General features: G+C 40.6%; 1 protein-coding gene across 2 annotated transcripts in view; it reads left to right on the forward strand.

The window, feature by feature from the left end:
* LOC139140961 (triokinase/FMN cyclase-like) overlaps positions 1-20,399 on the forward strand; it is a 25,333-nt gene extending 4,934 nt beyond the window's left edge. Inside the window, exons 4-17 of one of the 2 annotated variants that reach the window (XM_070710477.1) lie at positions 99-283; positions 443-521; positions 797-886; positions 1,424-1,458; positions 2,871-2,955; positions 3,989-4,078; positions 10,079-10,195; positions 12,783-12,935; positions 13,398-13,532; positions 16,660-16,763; positions 17,523-17,626; positions 18,062-18,095; positions 18,981-19,067; positions 20,064-20,399. In XM_070710477.1, coding sequence (XP_070566578.1) covers positions 99-283; positions 443-521; positions 797-886; positions 1,424-1,458; positions 2,871-2,955; positions 3,989-4,078; positions 10,079-10,195; positions 12,783-12,935; positions 13,398-13,532; positions 16,660-16,763; positions 17,523-17,626; positions 18,062-18,095; positions 18,981-19,067; positions 20,064-20,222 — 1,457 coding nt within the window. In that variant the 3' untranslated portion in view covers positions 20,223-20,399. The remainder of the gene's footprint in view (positions 1-98; positions 284-442; positions 522-796; positions 887-1,423; positions 1,459-2,870; positions 2,956-3,988; positions 4,079-10,078; positions 10,196-12,782; positions 12,936-13,397; positions 13,533-16,659; positions 16,764-17,522; positions 17,627-18,061; positions 18,096-18,980; positions 19,068-20,063) is intronic. The other variant, XM_070710478.1, reaches the window with a different exon arrangement.
* The last annotated feature ends 463 nt before the right edge of the window (positions 20,400-20,862 follow it).

Below are 20,862 nucleotides of genomic sequence, written 5' to 3' on the forward strand. Positions count from 1 at the left end.
AACACATTCGCTGTATGCTAACCGTTCATGTGTATCGGATTTTGACATTCCAGTAGCTGTGGTCCGACTAACTTGCTTTCGTATTTTTTTATTCCAAGCCGGCACTTTACTGGTCGTCATCAATTACACGGGAGATAGGCTAAATTTCGGTATTGCCGCTGAAAGGGCCCGCGCCGAAGGCATCAAAGTGGAGACTATCACTGTTGCCGAGGACTGCGCCCTCACTAGTACAGATAAAACAGCCGGGCGGAGGGGTCTCTGTGGGTCCATGCTGGTCTTCAAGGTACGTTTTGATGAAAGTGAAATCCAAGAATCATTTCTGAGCATGATTAAGATTTTTTGTCGAGGGGGGGGGGGGGGACCGGGACTGTGTACAACTATATATTAACAAAGACTATTTGTTTGACCCTGCGTTTGTGTTACCTTATGTATTGGTTTTCAGATCGCAGGTACCTTGGCCGAGGAAGGCAGGCCCATCGAAGAAATTGCGCGTATTGCAACGGAGGCTGCAAATTCAATGGGTGAGTCACTGTCAAATGACTTTGAAGTTCTATATCTCGCGTTTGAAACTAGGCAGGAATCTGTAATCTCGATTAAATCTGTTCATTTACAATAGAAGCAAGTTGATAAATCACTACTTGTTGAATCGCGTTTTCGTCATTTTGCAGCAGTTGTTGATTTTAGTGCTCCATTTTCGAACGCTCGTGTTTATCTGCTCAACGTTTTCTTCAGCTCGCTCCTAGTTGTCTGGTTTCAACCAATTTTCTGCAATGAACATGATCTGTTCTGTTTAAAGGGACAATTGGTATCGGGTTAACACCTTGCAATGTACCCGGATCAGGGGCATCGTTCAGTTTAGGTAATGATGAAATGGAACTTGGTCTGGGTAAGTACCTGTCACTTGTCATTTTTACCATTTATATAAGTAAATATCCAGACGTTTCAGAGTGCCTCGTCTCGGTCATGTTGTGTATCGACCGTTTAAACTAGACTGAAAGATCCGTCGCTCGAGGATGCTCTCTGCGCTCCCTCCTCTTACGAAGACGTAGGGAGCGTGAAGAGCGCCCTCCAGCGACGGATCATTCGGTCTACCGTTTACACAAGAACAGAGTGTAAACGTTGACTATATCTCGATGCCATCTCTTCCTAGGTGATTTTTTCATACTTAATGTTCTGAATTAGGAAACAATTGTTGTTAAAGCGTTCATATCAACAATACAGTTGAGTCAGATATGAAAACTTACTGTTGTTTACACTTTCGACTGGACAGGGGCGCTTTAGTTTCTGTCGTAAATTTAAATGTCTTTCTTACTTTATGGCAAGGAGGCTCATGGTTTTCTTTGGACGTACGTAGAGGTTAAAAATGTCAAGAAAAGGTCATCTTGGCTGAGTTTAAGTCTTGAATTATATTCTTAAATTTCAGGTGTACACGGCGAAGCCGGAGTGAAGCGAATGAAGGTAATGAATAACTTGGAGAAAAAAGTTGATTATGTTGTCGAAACTGCGGTGTATAACACTCTCCTTGAAACACGTCAGACATTACTGATATTTTATCAATCCCACCACTCATAAGATAATGCAGATCCCCAGATTCAGAAATCGGAAGATGGACGCAGTCATACTATAGGAGGAGGCCCTGTGCAGTCTTTGACTCATCGCGAGTGTTGTTTCCTTGCAAGGGCGCCCTCTTGAGACATCAGTTATCAGCTGACTTCGTAGTCCAGACCTATCGCATTGACACGATCATAACCAACTTTCGGAAGTGACAGTCGGCGAAATACTGTCACAGAAACCGTCCGCGTAAACTATTGGTTTACAATTCCAGCAGGGAGATTCTCATTTAGTAAAGGCGAACTAAGAGTACGATTAATGCTTTTGAAAACATGGACAATGAACCTCGAAAATGGGTATATCGATGATTGCTAATGAGTTTTAAATTAAGAGATGAATTGACGTTATGGATTAGAAATATGCGAAATTCGACGACGTTCAGGCGTTTTTGCGTGTGAGAGTTGGCCGCTTTCACTTAAAATGCTTCTCAACTACCGGTAATAGTGGTGCTATATATACTACAGCACTGCAGATGTAACAAGCGGACGCATCGAGCGCGCCTGCTGTAGAGATTTCTGCCATTCTCGAGGCACGTTACATGGTAACAATTATTTTTTTCACATTTCATAAGTGTTAATCATATCCGCAATTCGCCAGCAGCTCAGCTCGTAATTAAACCAAACTGAACGAGCTTGTTTTCTCCAGCCCACCATGCAAATCAAGGATACATGGTTTAAGACAAGTTCAACAATTCATCGGTGTGGGTTTTCACTAAAGGGTCGACTCACATTCAGGTGACTTGCATATCGAAATCGAAATTTACTCCAGGAACATGATGAAGAGGGGCGGGGTCACTACAAATGATGTAATAATGCGAAAGTGGACATGATGTGTGCTTGTTAATCGCGTTTTTAAATCAAATATGATGACAAGACGTCACTATTGCGTTTGTTAATCCACTTCATGGCCTAATACTCCTCAGCTTTCAGTGAAGATGACAAATAGGAAGTAATCATTTTTCAAAGTCTATGCAGACCATGTAGTGCCGACATCATTTTGTGGAGAATGCAACGATTGCAAATCCATCAACAAGCTCTTTCTTGTCATAGCAACAGTTGTATGGAAAATGCTCTAAAGTGCGCGGCGAATCACTCGATGTCGTTTACATGTACGCCACGATGTTTAATGGTGTTCTGTTCATTTTAACTGGATATCTCATTCACTGGGTTTTTAAATATAAAATAGATGAAAACACAGTAATACATCAATATTTTTTCAACAATCGGGTTTTTTTGCCTATTTTTAATTTTACCAATCAGATGACACCTGCAAAAAGTGTAATCACAACCATGATTAATCACATGACAGATCAGACCACAGCCAGCCATATCAAAATCGCCTCAGGTAAGCAATATTTTCTCGATTGTGCAAAACACGTGCCCATGTGAAACGTGATTGAGTGCAATCAGATGATGGAGATTCCTCTTTTACCTCTCTGAGTGTCGGCTTTTGATGCAAATGACTTCAACGCCGTGTTTTTGTCCCGGGTTCTCTTGTGTCGCCCCGAGGGAAAGCATGGCGTACGATCGTTCGATGTCAAGTGTATTATTTTCCAACGAAGACAGACAGACAATGCGAAAGACTGGAGTGACAATGATGATTGTATTCCTCGCCACTGGAAGGCGTATCGAAACTGTTTGTCACACCAGCGTTTGTGACAAGGCTCATAAAACACCAAGATGGATTAAATAAAAGCAGTAAATATGTCTGAATATCACGATATTTATGCGGGGAGTTGGGCCCAGGGGGTTCTGACACGGTCAAGGTGCCAATCCCTTGATCGACCCGAGTTTTAGTTAGTGAGCATGTACCTTATCGAGACACCCCTGCACCCCGCTGTCCGTGTAACCTACGAGTGGAAATGAGGGATTGCCTGTTTTAGGAAAAGACTGCCATCTGAGGGGATGGCTGATAAAAGCCCTTTGAATCCGAAATGGTGCGCTTTCGTCAGACTTCCAGTTGTATGTCGCAACATATAGCACGTCCAAAACAAGAATTTTCTGCAAAGTCTGAGCAAGATCTTCTCAACCTATATATTTTCAGAAAAAAATTTATTACAGACTATGTACAACATGTCACAAAAATGCCCGTCAAAGGTCCATTGTAAAAGTCTTCACAGAACACTGAATTTTTGGCAGAAGTTTCTCAAAGGCGTCCTCTTTTGACATCATTGTCTTGGTCAATTCTGTATGAGTTGGACGGTTTGCCATTGTAATAAGAAAGAATGCAGTCAGTTTTTACAGTTCGTCTGAGCGTAGATAACGATTATTGTCACACAATTCCTTGTATCATGGAGGTTCAAACGATGCATAATATATTTTTGTGGTGTCTCACTTTCTCTCATTGTTTAATTTTTGTGTTTTATTTTTTTGGTCAGGTGACAGAGTTGCCATCGTTCTGAACAATCTCGGGGCTACCTCAGTCTTAGAGTTCAACATCGTTATAAAAGAAGCCATCGCATTCCTTGGTAGGTGAATACTTATGCATTTTTTGTCTTCCAAATTTCTTCTCGATTTTTTCAGCAATTTCATGAAATATTGTATGCTGTACCTTAAGGTAATATCCGCCTCGAAAGTAAAAGACTTAAACTTTCGCTCAAATTTTCCTCAACGAATCTTTCAGCCATTCAATTTCAAAATCAAGAATAAAAATTGGGGGTCACCGTGCAAATTTTGGTACTTGAGAAAAAAATTACCCAAGATTTACCATTATTTTAAATTCAAAATGGCCGCCATCCGTGTGATAACTCTGTATAGAAAAATAAATTTTTCGATTTTCAAAAAACTAAGACCGTGAAAATTTTTCTTATTCAAAGAGCTTCAAAATGAACCCCCACAAGTGGTAGATCAGAACAGAATGGAAAAAGTTTGAGATTCCAAATATCTGTCCCCGAGGCGCATATAGCACACGGCAGTGGTCCTGTCGAAGGGTCGATGTGCTCCTACGAGTTTCATTATTAATGTAGTGTGCGCTTCGTGGACATTCGGACGCTCAAATTTTTACAATTCCTTTCTGATATGCGACTTTTTGGGGCTCGTTTTAAAGAGTAAAAACAATTTTGACCGTCTTAGTTTTTAGAAAATCGTAAATTTTAATTTTTCCCCATAGAGTTAACATAGGGATGGCGGCCATTTTGAATTGTTGTCAGGTCATTCGTTTCTCTGGTACCAAACTTTGCAAAGTGACCCCAGATTTTTGTTCTCGATTTGGTAAGAGAATGGTTGAAAGTTTCATTGAGGAGAGTTTGAGCAAAAGTTTAAGTCTCACTTTCGAGGCGCGTACTTGATGTTGATTCAAATTGAAATCAGGCTGAAGGCCTGGTTTGCAAACTATATCATCAAGTGGGATGATTAAAACAGCTAAGGTTAAGGACTGGTGTAGTTTCCCCTGCTTGTAACTCTTCGTACAATCCATAAACGAGACGTTTTCCTAAAACAGATGTCCGCCTCGGTGCCAGGTCTGTTTTAATGTTCCGCTTCGGTTTGCTGATTTTACTATGGGAACGCGAATCACGTTAGCAGACCACGACCTTGAAAACTCTGCGCGCATACATGTCTGAAACTTCTCAGGATGGAGTTCTCTTCAGTTTCCATGGACCATAACTGGCAATTACTGTGATTTTAGATCAAACTTTCGTGCGTGTCGCGTCGTATCTGTTCGATTTCGGATCCAACTTTGGTTCTGGTTGCTTCGCATTGTCCCTATGAACGAAGATGCCGATCGGCTCCATTGTAAGTCTTTCAGTACCTTTCCCGGACCACACCTCTCTAAAGTCGTGTACTTCTCTCAGTCTCTGCTGTCCATAACTTCTCAGACCCTCTCTACGTGTTTTCTAGTGTCTTTTTCATTGGTATAGTCTGGCTAAATATATATTTCAGTCTGTCTGATCTGACTCTGTTCGCATAAACTTACGTCGTCAAGAGACCTTAGCCAACGTGTACTTCGAATTCTGGGAACTCAATCTCACGACTGAAACCCCATTGCCGTATAGAGCTATTAGTACCTCGTTTGTTACAAAGCATGAAACTTCGCGAAACAACGACAAAATGTGACTTTTTATTTCATTTTTCTCGCTACCATGTCTTCGGGATTCAAACTTTCTGATTGCCATCCCTCTGAACCGCCCATCACTCCGTTTGTCCTCTATTCCTGACTTCTCTCCTGATCCTGGCGTCTGCTCCATTTTTCCCAACCTTGTTCCCCCAGCGCACTTTCTTCCTCTCCACGTCTTTCTCGCTCCCACACATCGGCATAACACTAATAGCCATCCGTTCGCTCTTAATTGAAGTAAATATAAAGCACTGACGTTATAGAACGAAGTTTAAAAAAAACTTTGACTACATTGTTTTTCACAAGTTTGACCGACAGCGAATACTTGAGACACAGATCACGTTTATTGTAACCGTAAACTTTTTTTGGTTTGTCAATGACTATAACGAATTTGTTTGTCGGCAGTCGCGCCGTGGAAATTCGAGTTGTGGCGTCTCGGCCGACCGCGTTTATGGTCGCGGCCACTTTAATTTTAATGATTCCCTATTTACAGACTGCAAATTTCGTTTTTATCGTGGTGTCAATGTTTCTGAACAAGAATCAGGCGCATTAACGACCTATTATTGAGTTTTCAAATCGTGCCACGCACGTCATTCAATAAACATTTGTTGCCTGGATCGTAAGACGTCTTTGTAAAATTACACGGCTATTCTCTCGCCGTTTGTAGCGAACAGAAATAAATGGGAGGAAAGAGTCATTCCGGGACTCATTCTTCTCTCCTTGTTGTAAAATTTAATCACCATTGTGGAGGCAACTCGCCAAAAAAGAACATTTCCGTCACAACACGTTATTTTAGTCGTTAATGGCGTCTTCTCTCCGCTCAGGAAGTTGGCTGAGGAAGTTTTTACGAGCCTTGCTTCGCTCGCGCGCGCGCACACACACACAGACACACACACACGAATAAGGGAAGTGTTTTGAAATTTAATTGGCGCCAAACTGACACGTGCTTGTGTGGCAGTTACAGATCTAGAGTGAAAGGTGGGTCCTCTGGCAACTATGTAACACAAACTTAAAATGTACGGTTTGGTGTCTGTTTATTTGTAATTTTCTTTTCAAGTATCGTGCAGACTGTAATTGACATCGTCACTCGACGACCACTGTCCCTTCGTTAAATTCATACTGTATGGACAGCGATCTCAACTGAAACGAGTCGAGTCTAAACAGGTGATTGGCTCGCCGGGTTTCTTTTCGCTCTGGCGTTACATTTGCAACATTCATGTAAAGTCAGTAGCTGTCACGGGGAATTTTACGAGTAACTCGGGCCGACAATCAATGATACTAATTGGCTGAAAGTCAGTAATACCACGAGTATCCAGAGTACATGGTACGTGTTCGACCATTGGCCTCTAGAGCCGATTGTAGCCCAGTATATCAAAGTATTCAACAGTCCATATATTTGCCCTTGATACACACACGTGTCAGGCCTTGTCCCATGCCCTGCCCTTGGGCTGCCGTTTCGCTTCAGGCAGCCTGTGTCACTGTTTGCTTTTCTGTCGTGTCCCCTACAAAAACAATCCATGATCCGCCTCATTTGCAGCCACACTTCAAATGGCCGTGGGAAGGAAACACTAGCTTTAGATTTCTTGCGTCAAACTTTATCTTTTGGGCGTTGTCTACGGCTCTTCAAGCGTGTCAACACCGAGCTGTATTTTCTGGAAGCCGGTGGTAAGCGGCGAGCACGTCCACTCGAATCCGGGCCCGATAAAGATTACTTTGTATGATTTTCCTGAGAAACATGGCAATGTGAACTTCTTTCACTTAACGTCGACCAATAGACTTACTAGACATGTTCATCATTTGTCCATTTGTCCATGTTTGGTGATATTGGTCAAATCCGATTTCGCCTCAAAAGGGGCGCCCTCTACGACCTATCCCATTGAGAGCACAAACAAAAGATAAGCAATGTTACCCGATTGACAAACCGTCGGTTGTTCACCTGGGGATAACACATTGTGCTATATTTCCATATAATATTTGATATTTCAGATTCTGAATGATCTTATTAACATTAGACTCGATTGTTTTATTTTCAATTTCCTTTGTGACAGGATGATGTCACGCTTCGATAACTCAGAATTAAAACATTATTGTATATCTATATTAAAGGGACTGAGCAAAGTGATGATTATTTGCTCAGGGAAACTAATTTTCCTCGCCAAGAGATACTCCTAGAAGAGATTGTGTGACTTTGGACATTTTAATTATCCTAAAATGAAAGTTGGGCGCGATTACTCAATAATTTAAAAGTTCATTCGCAAGAGATTGATTACACGGCATTACCGAGAATGCAGGAAATTGAAAGTTCGCTTCAACGCCTGGCGGCTACGACCTGTGCCAATTTTTCACCCGTTAAGCATTATGACTATGATTAGCTTCATTCAACCCCGCGCTAAGTAATCTAATGGTGGCTCATTTTTTTTCAGCCTATCCACAGCTTTAAGACTGCATTCTCCCTTACATTTTGACGACATTTTTCTTCCGGACTAAAAATGCGTGTTGTTTGGCTTGCGGATCTGAAGTACCAGCGCTAGGCGTTCGTATGAAAGATATTAAATGATCTAAATAGAAATAAATAAACATGTATCCATGAGGTCATCAATTATTCATCTCATTTGGTAATTCTTTCGCGTGTAGGAGAAAATGTGTTCACCAATCTTCTTTTCCCGCTCATTTCGTCACGAACTCATCACCGTTGTTCTATTTTAAGCTCCACTAGCGGTACCTTTTACGTAATTTCCATTACTGTGGTTGTGCTTATTAAATACAGTTTCTTGTTCTCCCTTCAAAAAAAAAATAATTTCAACCTGTCGATACAGTTTGTTTGTTATGGCGGATGTTATCATGAACTGTTACAGTCCGGACTTGGCTCATTTGTCAATCACAATATTGTACATTGTCCACAGTGCGTTTAGCCAGAAAGGTGAATACTACACATAAGTAGTTGAAAATACTTAAGAAGAAAACGTGCATGTTTTCTAGTACAAAGGTAATGACGATATTACCGCCACTGCCCCTCTAGAGCACAAGAGAATGTTAGGGTGTGCCAGACTATTACGGCGCCGTTACTATAGAAAGTGGCTCTCCATGAGGAAAATAGAGCTTAGTAGCGGGTGCTGACAATAACCCTGGCACGAAACGGTAAGAGGTATGTAGGACTTTAACAAAGTTGTGGTGTACCGTAATGATATTTCGCGGAGTAACGATGTTTGAACACCGTTCTACTGTCCGCTCTGCACTTGACCGTGTATCCCTTTTTGCACAACGCGCACGCGCAGAGATAATTGATTATCTCAACTTTTGAAGTGTCAAAATGTAGAAACACAATGCCAAGTTCATATGGCTGTCATTTGAGTCCTGGGATATATTGATTTCTAAGAGAGGCTGCAGTTAGCGCCCTCATGATTAGGGCGCCCTTGAAGTATTTCCACTTAAAAAAAATAATTGAAGATAATGATTAATATTAATCTTTACACCTTGTTTCCTCTGTATTTATTTTTTAATGAGAAACAAAGCAATAATCTAATGTATTGTAATGATTTATGTCTTGCTTAGGACTTCTTTGAATCATCATGGGACATCCTAATTTCAACCAGGCGTGTTGTCTAGGAGAACCAATTAAGTTGCTCTGTATATTTGACGTTTGAATTTTCCAACCGTGTTCCTCGGGGCGACATTAGTTTAAGTTTCCTGTCATCATGGGTTTTATGGGCTGGTTGTTCCTTCGACTAAATTTAATTAAGCTGGTTCCTTTACTTTGGGCTGCGTTGCTCATCACAGCCAGCTGTACCTCTCAAGCAGTTTTACCATCAGCATTTGTAGATTTGCCTGCTAATATGGCACGCTTGCGGCGACTTTGTAGATGAGTTGTCTTGCTTTCTCGGTCTTTAATTTATTGACGTTTTTTACATGTATGTATCCTCCACACCGCGTTTGTTTTTGTTTCCCGCCGTCAGAGGGAGGCTTCATCATGGATACTTGTTACGATACGGTAAACTATGGGCACGTCACCTGAACACATTGTGAGAGAAATTGACAGCGAAATCGATGGTCCGGAGAGGAAATTTTGCAGCGAATTTCCTGTTTCTTTCTTTACCTTGTTTTATTGGTCAAAAAGGGATATGTTGAAGAAATATCGTATTCTTATCATCACATTTTCGTTTTTTTTCAACTTCGTGGCCCATCAAATACGATAGTTTTTTACCGAAATTGTTATATCAGTAAATAGCAAGTATACTGTATGTTTCCGTGTTAAAAGTCGCAGGTCTTGTCATCTGTAATCATCTCCAACTACTACATGTACCTCCGTCAGGATGTATGTATGTGTGTGTGTGTGTGTGTGTGTGTGTGTGTGTGTGTGTGTACAGCATTACGCGGAGAGTGTTAATCACTTTGTTTCTCGATTTTCGTTTTTTCACAGAGGACAAGGGCGTTGTCGTGGAGAGGGTACTCACGGGTCATTTGATGACGTCACTGGACATGGCAGGTGTAGCACTGACTATAATGCACTTAGATGACACCAGAAGACGTTGTCTAGGTAACCTAATGAGACTGCGTCACATATCTGTGGTGGCTGGCATTCATCGTCTGTGACTATGCATCCGGCCGGCCATCACGCTTGATGTTGAACCGCCGTTTTCTCATTACTTTTGTTAGACGTGTTGCCATGGTTTCAGCCGTGACAGTAATTGAGATATCGTCTATACAACGTAAACTATGCACGCTTCTCTCTGACCCCCTCCCCCGGCGACCCGTTTGACGCAATCTGATATCACTCATTTCGCACTTTTGACAAAGAATATTGACAACAGTGAGCGTCCCCCTATCTTTAACAGTATACCGACAAAACGCATTTGTTCAACGATTTCTCTGGGAAATAGGGAAGTGTTGGACGTAGCATTCGTGTTGTATTATGCCATCCTGGGATATGATGTCTTCTCGAAATATGCGTACGTTTTCGAAGAGGTTTATTTCCCAAGAGATTGCAAATATCGGTAGTTGGCACCTATAGCAATAAATAAGGTTGATGACAGTTGTGAATGTGAACAAATTGGTAGTTGCTAACAACGGTAATTTCCCAAAAACTGATAAAATCAACGTACTTTGGATCTAATCGGGTCAATAAAGACAAAATTTACCCAGCAGTATCCGGGGTGTTTTTTGCGTGTCACAGTCATCTTGAGACCACGTGATGCCAATACCGCGTTCCTATCCGACAACTGCAGCCAAATTTTTGATGGGCTTCGCCCGCCAATGTAACAAAAGGCGTTTGTCGTCACTGACGTGAAATGCTCGCTGTGCGGCGGAGAATGTTTTCAATTGGTGAATATGATAGAAATGTAGAGTAAAGCCTTTATTGAAATCGTATCGCCTTTGGTATCTTGATATCTAAAGACAAAAAGTTTCAACAACAACAACAATAGCGACAACAAAAACAACAACAACAATGACAAAAGAAAACAGCAACAAAATGAAAGAAAAATAGATAGATAGACAGAGAGAGAGAGATAGATGCAAATATGTATTTGAATTTCGCTCTGTTTCGGTCGTTCTCTATGTTACTGTTGTCGCTTGGGGGGGGGGGCGCTTTGTTGGAAATTTTGACCGAAATCTGTGGTAGAGATTATGTCACCGTAGCTCTTCTATAGTACCGAGCAACTCGCAGGTACAACCTACCTCCACGCCATATAGCACGTGACTCCTTTTATATATATATATATATATATATATATATATATATATATATATATATATATATATATATGTGTGTGTGTGTGTGTGTGTGTGTGTGTGTGTGTGTGTGTGTGTGTTTTCCAATGAGAATTCAATAAATTTTTGCACAGTATGGTCTATCCCTTGCGATTACTTGAAATATAAGATTGATCATCAGCGTCTCTTTCAGAAATTTATTTACTCATTTACAGATCGAGTCCCATAGAGACTCCATAAATAGACCAGAACCATTTGAACGCAAATTTCCGGCTTTGGCGCCATCTTATGTATTTTCCGTAGTATTTTCTTGCGTTTTGCAAAATATTACAGGTCAATGACCCTTCGAACCTATCTTGAGTGATTTTATGATAACTTTTCCGTGTTTGTTCATTGTCTGTGGTTACATGTTTTCATACACGCGCTTGTGTGTTTTTGATGAACGATTTCTGACAGGGACATTAAAGCTGTATCGCTTGAAATTTGTCGACCTGAAAAAGGCTTTCTATTTTCTCTGTTTTTTTTTTTAAATTCTACAGCTTTAAAGGATATAATCTTTTAATACTGAAAAATTGGAAAAGTAAATTTAAATGTTAACTGTTATTTTGATTTCCCGCCATTTTTAAAAATTTGTAATGTTACAAAGAAAACATAGCATATGGTGTCCCAGGGGAAAACATTCAACACCGTCTGTTGTTTCTGTGAAGATTCCAATGCACATATGTACTGCGTACTGTGTTTTTGTTTTATTTGCATGGGGGCGCCATTTTATGTTTGGGCAAACATTTATTATTTATCTTATTCAAAATTGCACATGTAGTTACACTGGACAGTTTATTCTACCTGTATAAACACCCCTCAATGAGTACATAGCCATGAACTTGTTTTAGTTTGGAAGTAAAATCACTAAAATAATGCTAAAAGATATAGCTATCGGGCCTTTAATGATCGATTTTATATTAACACGATTGGAACTAATTTTGGATAATTGGATGGTGAAGCAATGTCGCTTTAATCTTCAAATGTAATCTCATCTGTTTTTCTTTTTATATTACACATTTGTTTTTATGAGTAATTTGCAATATTGCAACATTTAGCTATACGGCACCTAACACATTTGAGAAATTTGAAAAATATGAAAATCCAATCATCCCAAATTAGTTCCAATCGTGTTTATTTCAAATAACCGCAAGGGATAAACTACCCTGTGGAAAGAGTTGTTTGTTTGAACAGCGAGTGTACATTTCGTTATGGGTACTATACTCGGCAAATAGCGTGGATCTTGAGAAAATCAAAGACTGCTCGGATGGCTAACACCAATCGGGTAGAAAGCCGACCGTACAGAATTTTAGCCAAAACACGAACTAACAGATGGACTTTACGACTGATCATTTGTCTATCTTTGGAATCCACAGAAAAGGACACAACAGCTTTCGCCTATCCAAGGCAGATCCAGTCGAAGACCTTTGTTGTGGGATCGAAAAGAATCGGTCAACCGGAGATAGAAGGCGCCGACTCCATGGAAACGACTGGAAAAGACGAAATAATTGCCAGTGACATTGAACCGGGTGAACCATTTTCTCTATTTGTGGTTTTGTTGTGCCAACGCGTTGGTCTTACATCAATGAAAGTACAGGATAGTTCAACCGAACACGGTGCGGGCAATAAAACCGACCATGTTGAGAATGATTTGGGAGGCAATACAATAGCTTTATGCCACAGTGAAAGGGTCTCTCTCGGACCCGACTTTTCACCCTGCGTTGAAGCATGTACTCCAAACACACGCACGAATTCGTTCAATAGAATTTCCTTTCACATTATGTTTGGGTGGGACGTATGGAGTATCGCAGAACATCAATGTTAGTCTTCAATTCCGCGTTAACTTTCTAAGTTACCGTTTCATCAAAAAATGGTTCCTCTCAAACGGAAAACGATGACTTAGACCCCTGGTCGTAAATACGCTGTGTTTTGTCACTTTTCCATCAGACTCCAGAGTTCATATGCTTCATTTACTGTCCTTAAACTTGCAGGAAACAAGGTGCTTCTGATCGAAGCCATACGATCAGCGTGTGACGCCCTGATCGAAAACGAGGGCCTTCTGAACGACCTCGACAAAGCCGCTGGAGACAACGACTGTGGAATGACCCTGAAAACAGGCGCGCAAGGTAAGAATGGAACTAGTGCGCCGGCCAAATCGGTAGCGCTTTAGTTTGAGTTCAGATGACCGTCACAATCGGTAGTCGTTTGTGGTTTGGGGTACTATAACGTCTACAAAAATGAATGCAAAGTACTCCGTGCCCACCGTACCTTGCAATGACTTCATCTGATGCGACAAATATGAGCTCATGTCAGTCTCGAGGATGTCCATGTCAAATAGTATTCTACATGACTTTATTGTTCGAATAACTCCAATTCGTTGATTTTGCTCCCATCGTAAAGCTGGAAACCGTCATATCCCCATATATTATAAAGTGCGTGGCTCTGATAGACCTCACAATCGCCTAGCTGTTGTCGTTTGTCCTATTTGATCTGCACCGTAGTGCACTTATTACCCCATTTACGTTTATATTATTATATTCACTTGTCAATTATATCGTCTCCGCAAAACAGCTGTTAAGGGAATATTTGTATACAAATGTTGTCTCTTCAGTTTTGTCTCAGACGTGTTCTTTTTTGGTCACGCTTCTTTTATAAACCTTGTACAGGGTCGTGGTTAAACCACTCCTGACATCTTCTGTACGTACTTCAGCCCGACGAAAGAATCGCTGTTTTCCTGTACACGGTACAGTGTATAACCATGCACCTGCCTGATGGCAATCGTTTTGCAATGTTGACTAACGAACACGAACTTGGCCCTGACAATTGGAACAATGAACGCCTCTGTCCATCTCCCTTGCATTGTATCAAGGCAAATGTCTGCCACCGTTGAAGTGCATTGAAGTGTGTCTGTGTATATATGTGTGTGTGTATGTTTGTGCGTGCGAAGCGCCGGCCTTGGGAAAGTACAACGACCCCATAACAAATGAAGTTTTCCTTGCGCGCGTGCCCTCTGTAAAAAGCTCATGGTGAGAATTATTGTCAGTATAACCTTTCTGCTAATCCCTTTCATCATGACGAAGGAAATAAGACCAATATACCCTGTGTCCATTAAAAAACACTGGGTGTAATTTTTACAACCTTGTAATAGCTGATTTACCATGACTTGCCACTTGAGCGACATACAAAGCTCTCTGTTCTGGCCACGGTATATCAGAAAATTTCCGTTTCCCGGAACGAGTTCCACACGCCATTTGAACCTTCACGCAGGTGTGTGTATAGTTCGCTGCGCTGCTGATGAGACCACATGGTAAAAACAGTTGCAGGTATATCAACGTGTAACATTAAATATACAAAATAGCTGAAATGAGAAACACAGAATCACATTCTCAGATACTCAAAATCTAAGTTATGAGTGACATACTCGCAAATACATTACCGTCCTTGCATACTACCAAAAATAGTCAGAAGTATGAGAGTGTCGCCCATCATATATCACTTAAGCTTGCAGCGTTTATTATTTGTCATACGCACAAAGGATATACAATTATATATACATAATCCAAAGTATACAAATACCCTTGTTGGAAAATACAGGGCTTGATGCCAACAGTGGATAAGTAGAGCGATATATATATATATATATATATATATATATATATATATATATATATATATATATATATATATATATACAAAACACACACATTACTCCAAGTACAAAGTAATAATATATGTTACTTAAGTTTTATGCATCCTGCAATCATCTGTCTGATGATAGTAGGATACATGAAACTTAGCAACAGATGTTATTACTTTGTACTTGAAGTAATTTGTGTTGTTTATAACGCTTTGCTTTCCGCATCGAGCACTGTAATTTCCCATGAGAACATTTGCATACCTAACAAATTATATGTAGTATATATATATATATATATAGAGAGAGAGAGAGAGAGAGAGAGAGAGAGAGAGAGAGAGAGAGAGAGAGAGAGATATGGTAGCAATCATCACAGCATCATACACATAGAGCATAATTAAACCACTTAGTTAAGCAGTTTTATAAATTCCACCCCTAAAGTAAGTTTTTCAGACATGTCGATGCTATCTGGGTTGAGCTTACGAAATTCCATTCAAATGATTAAAAAGTTTATTGCCATGAAACTCCAGACTCAAAGAAAAGGGCATCTGAATATCAGCTTTCGACTGCAGCACACTACACACTAAAATTGGACATTCAGATTTTCTGAAAGAATTGTAAGATATCGATGGTTTTGTATTTGAGGGTCGTAAAGTGTGTAGCGGGACTGAGACTGAACTAAAAGTTTTATCTAATATAAGCCGTTTCGGTGAAAAAATAAAACAACGCCTTTTTTACACAATCAGTTACTGCTTGGCGAGCCAAGACACGTTACGTTATTTGTAACCAAAACGGTCATCTTTGTAAGCATCTGATGAACCGCTGACGGAGATTATGATGGTGTTCAATCTTTGCTATAGCTATGGGAGTGTTCAAAAACTAGTTCTATTTATGTAATGTTTTCGTCATCACCATCATATAAAATCATGGAGAAACAACATCAATCTGTTGGAGTTATACCTATCTTTAAAAAGAAGGGGTTGTCGGAACTGCGTTCAAAGGTCGTATGGGAACCAATGTAAACACTGGACCAAAGATATCTTTTGCGATTTATGAAAGTCAAAACATGTTTGTAATAGTGTACATCGTAAAATTTAAATGTTTCATCGGTCTTGACGTGATGCATCTAGATATGAAATATATTGTTTGTAAACAAGACAGTCGCATATGCGCAGTTCCGACGACTTCCTCCCTTTAAATTCATGTTAAAAGGCTGTAGATACGCAACTTTGCTCTCGCATTTCGGATAGAAATATGCATAGGGTTCGTGAGCAACTCACACATAAATAACACACACACACACATATACATAGTATAGATAGATGACAAACACATCTAGCTGATCGCGACATCTCATTCCAGATACTGCCCATGGCACTCTCGAATACCTTTCTTGATACAGATATTTCATTCCCCTGCAACGTGAGGTCATACTTTTACGGCTTCCCGCCGAAGTTTTTTATACCCCCACTCGGTTCCATTGCCCAAATTTCGACTCGCGGCCATCTTCATTGGTCCATGTCGTTCTCGTTTCGAGACATTCGCTGTAACCTTTCCTGTGGATATTACATGTTTGTCTTGCTCGCCAAATCAACATCTCTATAACTCTCTTATTGCAGGTATAAAAGCTCTCCTTGATTCGTTCCCTCAGATGACACCCTATGCGATGTTCGTTGCCATGGCAACATCGGTGGAGAGCAGCATCGGCGGAGCGTCGGGAGCTGTAAGTCAAATTCTTTTGTTGTCTTGCGCAGCGCGGTGTTGTGTGTATGTCATTTAACCATAGACCCTCGAAGTTTTCTCGAGACCCTCGAGGTTTTCTCGAGGGTCTATGATTTAACTCACAACTCATAATATTTGTCTTTGGAAATCCATTTTAAAATTGGATCACAATTAGAGGTGTTTGGACAGAAGTCAACTGCTAGTCGTTTGTTTGTTTGTTTGTTAGTATATTTATTTATTTATCCATCCATTCACTCATTCATTCATTCGCTTGGGTTGAGGTTGCGATAAAAACAGTGATGGCAGGCGACTACTTGTTGCGTTGTCCCGCTTCTTAGAGTTTGACAAACTGCGTTTTACGTGATGTATCCCATCTTGAAACATCAGTACTTTACGAAAGATTTGGGTTTTTCGATACATTTACAAGAGAGAGAGAGAGAGAGAGAGAGAGAGAGAGAGAGAGAGAGAGAGAGAGAGAGAGGCGAAGTCCGTATTTTCTGCAGAGTTTTCTGCTTGTACTAGAATGTTGATGTAATTGAAGATGAAGGCCTTGTACTTTTCTTCTGTTCGTGGAATCGTAGACTGTAGGGGGGAACTATCTATGGTGGAATGATGTCTTTGCCCCGCTTTTCAACTCAAGCGGCTAAAAAAGTTTTGTTGAAGGTAAAATGTCGTATACTGCCGGACTGGGTATTAAGGCTGTGATTCAGGGGTCAATATCCATGACTTTCTCACGTGTTTTCCTTGTCACATTACGCAGTTATACAGTCTATTCCTGAGCGCTGCTGCTGTGCCGTTACGCAAATCAACAGACTTCCAAGGCTGGTGCGATGCCCTAAATGCAGCAACCAAGGCCATTTCCAAGTAAGTACTCGTCAGCAACGCGTATGATGAACTAATGCGGACAAATACTCAGTGATGGTGATGATGAAAAGATTATGTCGACAACGACGATAAAGATGATGATGATGATGATGATGACGACGATGATGGTGATTGTGATGATGATGATGATGATGATTATAACGATGTCGACGCTGACGATACATTGTGGTGGTGATGCGCAAGAGCTCGATGCTGACAGCAGGGCGTTTATATATATATATATATATATATATATATATATATATATATATATATATATATATATATATATAATGCTTATAATGCTTATAATGCTTATAATGAAAGTTGATGGCCGTTTCAAATACTGATTTTCACTGACCTGCGATAGATACGGCAGCGATAATGCCTCACACTATAACCAAACATTCTCCGCATCTTCACGTTGTCTAACAGATATGGTGGTGCTGAACCAGGAGACAGAACAATGGTAAGTCGTACCCCACCCCTCTCCCACCCCACCCCACCCAGCCAATGACTGATCATTAATTAGTGATGATGAAGCAAACAGAAACAATGCGCATATATGCGACTTTTTCGGAAATAATTACAAGTTCTGGTTCAAACGGTTCAGATATTAAGAATTGGGGAAAATCTGCTCTCTAATATACATGTATTTGCAAGTAAGGGATGCTGTCACTGGAATCCCGGACAGCCAAGGTGGCAGGCATGTAGTGACGATAAGCGCCCTCATAATTTCCATGTTATCGATATTACGGGCGATACATGCACGCAAAGAGCATGGAGTCTACATTCTTTCGACTTTGTCTAATATGATGATATGTTGTCCGTCACGCATGTCCACTGCCCTGCCAGTAGACACCTTCGCGTCTCTGAGTCCAGCGATCGAGGGAGGGCGTCACTAAGTCTTGATCTACCACTTACACTCTGTTGAGATGATACTAGTAGATACGTGAGGTGGAATACCACTTTCTGCCGATATATGCTCTGTGTAGTAAACCATCACTCGAGCTTCTATCATGGCAGGCCTTTATCAAACCGAACTCGATAAGTTTTAAGAATTATGAGTACGCAGGTTTCCGTAAATGTTTCAATCACAAATGCGCTTACGAAGCCATGGATTCAAGGGTGCATACATCATGGCGAATTCATGGGCTGGTGCCTTCAAAACTCAACTATTTTGATATGTTAGCCTGGGTAACTATTATGGTCTAGAACGAATTTCTACTCAGGCAAAGGGACTTTGGCGGGGAACTTTTATAGAAACAAAATCGGCGAAATAAATGTACAATGGAACAAACTCGTCAGGAGTAATTGATAGAAGTGATTTTTAATTGTGTGCATCTTGTTTTAGCTGGATCCCCTACACGCTGCCTGTCAGACACTCCAGCCAGTCCAAGGAAACTCTACGCCGGCTGAAAGCTTCCAGAAGGCAGTTCAGGTACAGCTTCGTCTCGCTGTTCATTGACCAAGGGTGGTGGAGGAACGTGATGCTTTATAGCAACCCGTGCAGCTTTCGTACATTTTCAAGTTCAAGATGGGACTGCAAAAACAGTTCTATTTTTCTCAAGTGTACCTGCTTACCTGCTCAAATACCGTTACACGGGTGGCGTAATTTCACAGGGCACGTTTCAGTGTAGTGAAGATTGCTGTAAACTCAGATTTCTGTGCACGGTTTTTCGCTTTGAAAAATCAAATTTTTGAAATCCGCATATCAGTCTTGAAGAATATCATAACCTTGCCTGCGTTAGCTGAACTGTTTTGCACCACGGTGATCATCGAAATGACAGATGCATGACAGACAGCTAGTCCTGACAGATAGATTGATAGAGAGGCGGATATGAAGATGTAGATAAAGATAGATAGATAGGTAGCGGGATGAAGGTAAAAGCAACAGAATAATTTTCCTATTTAAAAAAATATGAGAAAATCTCATGGCGACTGTCCGTAACCTAATCTATACACTTAATTTATCAAATTCAGGATGGTAGCTAAATGTTTGTTACAGCTCTGCCATGTAAATCCTGTTCTGTACTGTAGGATAATGCCATTTATTATTGGGCCTAATATTTGTCATAAATCCGTACTGACGACATTTGGTGACCGATTCTGAACGTTTATTCGGTATTGGTGTATGTCATGGAACTTACGCTTACAGGAAGTTTTTCTAATTGACAAAGATTGCATTCCTAAGCAGTATTTGAATATGCGACTGCTTTGAACAAGATATTTTCAATCTGGTGTTTATTTTTCGGTTAAATATATATGTATGTACTTTGCTACTGTTTCGATGGACTAATGATGAATTGCATTTGTAAACGATTGGATTAGCCTGCTTGAAGACTGCAATTTGTCAGGCCGACACACAGACACACGCATGCACCGGGCGACTGTATTACGCTGATACTATCTTATCGACACATTTGGTTTCTTGAAGGCGGCTGAAGAGGTTACCAAGGCGACGACCCACATGAAAGCCAAAGCCGGACGAGCCAGTTACGTCAACCCAGAGTTACTCACCAAACCTGATGCCGGCGCCACGGCTGTCACCTTGTGGCTGAGAGCGGCATGTGACGTCATGGGTAAGAGGAAATAGAAAGACCAACGATGATCAACCCGACAGCTGGCCACTTTTCAGGGAAATAACGAAATACAACTTGATAATTTGATATTATGGTTGTCCAATTCTTGAGCCGCCTGTAGCGTCGGTTTCACTTCTTTTACACATATCATAAATATATGTAATAACAGAATAAAGATGTACTAATTAGAATGGAGTTTATACTTAATGAACTTTTACAGTACTTTAACTTTTACAAGTTCAAATATTTGGCTCTATACCGTGAAAACATGGAAGGGAACAGCTCATGGAGTCTGCAGAAACGATGGTAGTTCTTGCGTCCTAGAATGACTTTAAGATAGTAGAGACAACTTACCTACAAAACATTTCAAGCAGTGCTGTCCACTTATACCATTTTGACGTCTAATCAGACGGGGCGAGACGACAAATGAAGAACTGCCCGAAACCTACCTACGTATACATCCCAGGAATCGATCAGAGAATAGAACATTGACACCACTGAGACTGTTCCATCTCACCGTTAGACAAATCACTTTAAATTGCGAAATTTTTCTATTTTTTACCGAATCCACAGTTTACATATATTTTTGAAAAAACTTAATTTTGCAATTCAATCTACAACCCATGACTCATCAATTATACATCAAATACAAAG

This window comes from Ptychodera flava, chromosome 9 (genome assembly GCF_041260155.1).
Source record: "Ptychodera flava strain L36383 chromosome 9, AS_Pfla_20210202, whole genome shotgun sequence".
In the NCBI taxonomy this organism is placed as follows: domain Eukaryota; kingdom Metazoa; phylum Hemichordata; class Enteropneusta; family Ptychoderidae; genus Ptychodera; species Ptychodera flava.